Source organism: Sebastes fasciatus, chromosome 23, assembly GCF_043250625.1.
Source record: "Sebastes fasciatus isolate fSebFas1 chromosome 23, fSebFas1.pri, whole genome shotgun sequence".
In the NCBI taxonomy this organism is placed as follows: domain Eukaryota; kingdom Metazoa; phylum Chordata; class Actinopteri; order Perciformes; family Sebastidae; genus Sebastes; species Sebastes fasciatus.
This window is the reverse complement of record NC_133817.1, coordinates 22,150,869-22,156,769: the sequence shown is the minus strand read 5'-3', so window position 1 is coordinate 22,156,769 and position 5,901 is coordinate 22,150,869. Positions and strand designations below refer to the sequence as shown.

General features: G+C 38.9%; 1 protein-coding gene across 4 annotated transcripts in view; it reads left to right on the top strand.

Annotated features, from left to right (window-relative positions):
- The first annotated feature begins 341 nt into the window (after window positions 1-341).
- ptprb (protein tyrosine phosphatase receptor type b) overlaps window positions 342-5,901 on the top strand; it is a 38,098-nt gene continuing 32,538 nt past the window's right edge. For 2 of the 4 annotated variants that reach the window (XM_074626057.1, XM_074626059.1), the window contains exons 1-2: window positions 3,377-3,761; window positions 5,494-5,901. The exon at window positions 5,494-5,901 is cut by the window's right edge and continues 22 nt beyond it. In XM_074626057.1, the coding sequence (XP_074482158.1) occupies window positions 3,687-3,761; window positions 5,494-5,901 (483 nt within the window). In that variant the 5' untranslated portion in view covers window positions 3,377-3,686. Of the gene's footprint in view, window positions 482-3,312; window positions 3,762-5,493 lie in introns of those variants that run through there. The other 2 variants (XM_074626060.1, XM_074626058.1) reach the window with 2 other exon arrangements.

Sequence of the window (5,901 nt, the reverse complement as noted above, 5' to 3'; positions counted from 1 at the left end):
GCATCTGAAATATAGAGTGATATTGTGGTTTTAGCTGACGTGTGTCGCCTCACTGTTTTGACGGATGCTTGCTCACATTCAGGTAGCGTGTGCACATGGGCGAGCGCGAGCAACAGAACACTGACTTTCGTTGACTTAACGGCCAAAGGTGACGCTGTTACAACCAATTTCTGATTCTTACAAACAGTCCCTTTAAATACTGAATTAAACGGCCACTTTAACCCACTGAATCACCTCTTGCATTTAGTAATTTAAAAAAAAAAACATGTACATTATATTGCATCTGAACACCAATTCATATGTTTTGACAGGATGTGAGCAAAAAATCCGTCAAAGAGGACTATGCTGAACATGTCATGAAGATCTTTGTCCTCCGTGGAAGTGCAGCACACGAAGGCCCCACCCCTGCCCATGTGTCCATCATCATCGGTGGAACTGAGGTGTCTCCCAAAGTCCAGACTTTGCACAACAAACTTCTAGTGTGAGTGAATGCATGCATGTTTCTGACCCTGCTTTGTTTTGTTTAACCTGCAGTTCTCAGGAAATACTTGCTAATTATTGTGCCTTGCAAGAGAAAGCTAGTTATAGTTATAATTATGTCCTCTTTCAAATGTTTTGCCTGAGCCAGCTTTGTTCAAACTGCATGTTTTGTATATTGTTCTGGGTCAAAACCTTGGGGTGCTGAGGCTTTACAGATTGGGTGGTGATAACAAGAGAGCTCTACGATGGCCCTGAGGGATCAACGCACTGCAACTTAAGAAAACATATTCACCAATTTAATAACACATGAGCAGCATTTAGAAAAAATAGCAGGTAGCTAGCGATGTCCATAATTAACCGTTAAACCGTTAACCGACATTAAGCATTTTGAACCGATTAATGCTATCGGTTATAACGGTTAAAAGAAATATTAATAATTAACTCAAAAGCTGAGTGGCTCAGAGGAGCGGCTCGTCATTTTAAGGAGAAAAGCTGGTTCACCTTAACAGCCCACCTTAAGAGGCGGAGCCGGAGTTGCAGGATACAGGAAGTCGTTTAGTAGCATTTATTCACCGACAAATAAACTGTGCACACACTGCTACACTTACGTTCACAGCTAGAACACCACCAACAACCTCACACTCACCGCCAACACACACACACGGTCTGTTGGAAACTCACCTAAGTTATGCAGACTACGTGTGCGGTGGCGAGCACGAAGCCTCCGGCAATGCTAGAGCTGCTAATGTAGCACAAATACACACACTGTTTGTTGGTCACTCGCTAAAGTTCTGCCGGGCAGACACACAGCTGACAACCTGCTAAACTAGACTAAATGTGGAGACTTTTACTGGGAAAGTGGCTGCATGTCCGCGACACTACACGCAGCATCGTAGCTGCTAAGTTAACACTCCCGGACGGTGAACTGGGGACTCCCGTCAATTAATATCTGTTGTGCTCCTGCAGCTGGTGCACCGCTGCATGAGAGGCACAAATCTTGTCGGTTAACGGTTAATAATCGGTTGAGGAGGGTCGGTTATCGGTTAAGAAAACTTTTAAAAATGAGCATCCCTACAGGTAGCACAACAATAGTAGACAACAATGGACACTGTTTCCAGGGACACGGCCAGACACGGCCAGGACACACTCCCTTTGAAAAAAAATTACAATTTCGCTAATTTTCCAATACCACTTACAGATAGTCGACTTCAATAACTTAATGAGTCACAAATCATGGCAACAGCCAGTGCATCACTTTTTAGTGTTCCCTAGAAAGTTTCCTTTTTTGTCGGTGGCAGTTGTAGCATTGGTTGTGCTTTCTCTATTTGCAGCTAAATGCCGCTCATGTTGTCAAATTGGTGAAGACGTATTATTTTGCTTGCGTTATGTCTATTTCTGTGTTTGCTTAAGTTGCAGTACGTCGAGGTCTCAGGGCCACCATAGAACTACATATTGTGTAATTATTCTGTATGACACTAAAAGAAAAGGATATGCGAGTGATTGCACTTAAGTTTCTTGCAAAGACATTGCACTTCAAAACTGCACTGAGATAAAAAAATATATATATATATATATATATATTTGTGCTTTTATTCAGACTGAGCTAGTAAAGGTTACTTGAGTACCTTTAATAGGAACACTTCATAACTCTAAGTAGAGTTTACTTTAAATATCATCTGTTAAATCTACTTAGAATTTATGTGTGGAAATTGTTACATAGCTTAAAGTAAATTCCACTCCAAATTTTTTTTGAACTGAAATTAGTATGATAATTAACAAGATAATTAAGTTTTAATCACATGATAACACTTTCATATCTGGATGAAAGAACAAGTCAATAAATCTACTCTAATAATCTTTTAAGTTTTAAAGACAAAAAGTAATTTAGACTCAATTTTCTTTCTTTGTTTTGTATCATTGTATTTAGTGATGTTCATTTATTATAGATAAACTATTAATTGAAAAGATAATTGACAGACTGATTATCGAAACAAACATTATTGTCGCCCTATAATTGGATATTTTAAGAAAATGAAATTATGAATTTGTCTGAATAACAGTCTTAAAAATATATTCATACAACAATGAAACCACAGTTGGCTAAAAAAAAAAAAGATTATTGATTGATAATCAGTAGAAAAGACTTAATGTTTACAGATAATTGGTGATAAATGGGGATAATTAGACAAGATGCTGATAAAATGAAACAACCAAACGATTAAGTTAAAATAACAGTCCTAAAAAAAGTTTATGAAATTTCTTTGGACGTTACAAATTTAGATCCTAAAAATGAGCATACAGTTAGCTTGTGTTAGCTCTTGTTCTTGTACGGTAGCGTACAGTTAGCTCTTGTTAGCCTAAGTTAGCCCTAAGTAGTGTTGTTTTTGGATTTTGGGTCAGGAAAACTGCAGTTTGATGTTGATTCTCAGTTGGATTGGCACTACTATCATCCAGTCATTTGATTCAATGATAATAAAATATATATACTGTTTAATGCTTCTTTAGAGCCATAATTGCAAATCATAAAGCAAAGCAAAAGAATGTGGAGCCAAAGCTAAATTTACACCCAGAAACAGATGAAGTCTCATCAAAAGACGACGCTGTCATGAAAAGAAAGAGACCAACTTTAAACTCTCGTCTCAGTGGGAACTAATCAATCACTGGTCTCTATTTATAACGTCTACCTCTGCTGTTAGTGCAGCTAGGTGTAGTTACGGCCTATTTATAGCCTCCATCCAGGCAGGGTTGTAGTCGTGCCTTTGCACTGACTCACAGAGATGTCGGCTTGATTGAGGAAGTCCGTTAGTGACTCCCAACCTCGACTCTATAGAGACAGACATACAGGAAGAGAGACAGACAGCTGTGAGTGAGACAGGCCAGAGAAAAAAGAGGAAGGACTGAGAGTGAAGTCTGAGTTGAGGACGGACTGAGACGGAGAAGAGACGACGGACAGCGGAGATGAAATTTATGGAAAAAAATTGTCAAATAGGTATTTATTGTGTTTCCAAGAGAGACATTTTGTTTTCCAGCTGTTTCATTTCACAACTTTAAATTTTCCTTTTCCAGTCGGACTCCGCTGATGACCTCAAAGACAAAAGAGAGGAATATTTTCTCCCTGAAACAGTGAATATAAACACTAATCTTCTACCTCACCCTCAGGATTATGGTGGAGTTTGTTCTATCTGAGGATCTGAAGGAGGATCAAAATGCTGAAATGTAAAGTTCACAGTTCTCTCTGCCGCCTGTGGTTCACCTCACTGCTGTTGCTGCTGCTGCTCCGGGTGAGTCTGCTCACACTCATTTATTTCAGACATTTATATTTATATTTAAAAGGCATTATCAAGCTTTAATTGTGTCTATTTTTGTGCAACAAATAGTGAGAATACATGTGATATACCTTTACTTTTTAATGATGCTGTAGTTGAGCCTCATCTCAGAGGACATTTATTCTTATATGTTCAAAAATAAATGAAATTTTTCATTCCTATTTCTTTGACAATGATGAGCTTCCTTCAGTAAATAAAAATATTTTTGCAAAAAAAAAGTATCTTAATATCAAAACAAAGCCACACTTTAATTAAAAGAATTTATCAACCAATGTAGTCCATCGTTCTACTTTTAAAACAGAATATTAATTAATAATCATATTCTCATGCACTTTTAGCATTTAATATGTAATGGTGGTAAAACAGTGTTTTTAAATTGACCACGATTACATATGATTTCTGAAGAGACTGAAAAATTAAACTGCAAAAGAAAAAGAAGATATTTCTCTTTTTTGTCTATAAGACAAAAAGGTCTTCAATCGTTCTTGATTAAGATGAAAGATCAAGATGATTTATAAACTTAAGAGCAGCAATGCTACCGCTATGTCTCAGATATGATACAGTATGAGCAATATTTGCAATGAAGTTTTTCTCTTGTTAAGCAGTACACATGGGAACAGAGTAGGAATTAGCACGGATGTTTCGATACCATTTTTTCCTTCTCGATACCGATTCCGATGCCTGAACTTGCGGAACTCTCTGTACTGGATGCACACAGATGGAGAAAAAGAGTATCTATGTGCTGATTGCAGAGCATCACCGAGGGTTTGAATAGTCTGTATGTTACACTGATATTTATGCAGTTTGTTTTTCCTCAATCGTCATTTCCTTCACTTCCTGTCTGTCTATCTGTCTCTCCTCCCTGAAGCATTGTTGTCTCTAAACTCCCTGAACCTCATTATCAGTGATGAATAATTTTATTTTCTGTTCTGCTGTCAAGTATAAAAGGTTATAGCGTGCACACATACATGCAAAAGGTTAAATGTCAGTTGAACCCAAAAAGTGATAAAAACAGTTACGTTTTTTTAAATAGCTTCAGCTGATTAACTACATCAGCAGTCCGTTTGATGCTTTTTTGGCAGCAATACAAAAGATCCATTGTTTCTGGTTTTACAGATTTTTATTGAAAAATATATAGATTAAATACATTTTTTGTGTTGCTTGGTCGTCGCCATCTTGGTTTTTGGCTGTTGCCATCTTGGTTTTTTGGTCATCGCCATCTTGGTTTTTGGCCGTCGCCATCTTGGTTTTTTGGTCATCGCCATCTTGGTTTTTGGTCATCGCCATCTTGGCCTTTGCCTCTCACATGTTGGTTTTGATCGTTGCCATCTTGGTTTTTGGCCGTCGCAATCTTGTTTTTTTGGCCGTCGCCATCTTGTCTTTTGGCCATCACCATCTTTGTTTTTGGCTGTCGCCATCTTGGTTTTTGTCCGTCGCCATCTTGGTTTTTGCCCGTTGTCATCTTGGTTTTTAGCCGTCGCCATCTTGGTTTTTGGTCGTCACCATCTTGGTTTTTAGCCGTCACCTTCTTGATATTTGCCCGTCACCATCTTGTTTTTTGGCTGTTTTTGGTCGTCACAAAGAATAACAGGTTTTTGGTGGCATATCACTAAGTCAAAACTATTAAAACAAAAATAAATATCTTTCAGTTCTTCATCTAACTGTTTGTTTTTTGTTTCCTTGTCAGGATCTGAGCAGTGCAGCTCCCACAGAGACCCAGTCTGTCCCATGTAGCATCTCTGTATCTGAATCAGTATCCAGCCTGGACTCCATCTCACTTACTGTCAAAACATCTGGACCAAACTGCTCCTTCACCGTGACCTCTCCAGACGCCGGAGCATACGCCGCTGAGTGTAGAAGAAACAGAGGAGGAGGAGACGAGGAGGAAGAGACTAATGAGATTAGAGGAAAGGAGGGAGGAGAGGTGGAGGAGGCGAAGGAGGAGATGGGAGCTAACTATCTGGGAACAAACCAGTCAGTAGTCGAGGATGGAGGGAACAAGGAGATGGGAGGTGTCTTCACCTGCATGTTGGATCACCTGGAGCCTGGAACCACCTACCAGCTGCAGATTCAGTCCCAGAGAGATGAGGAGATG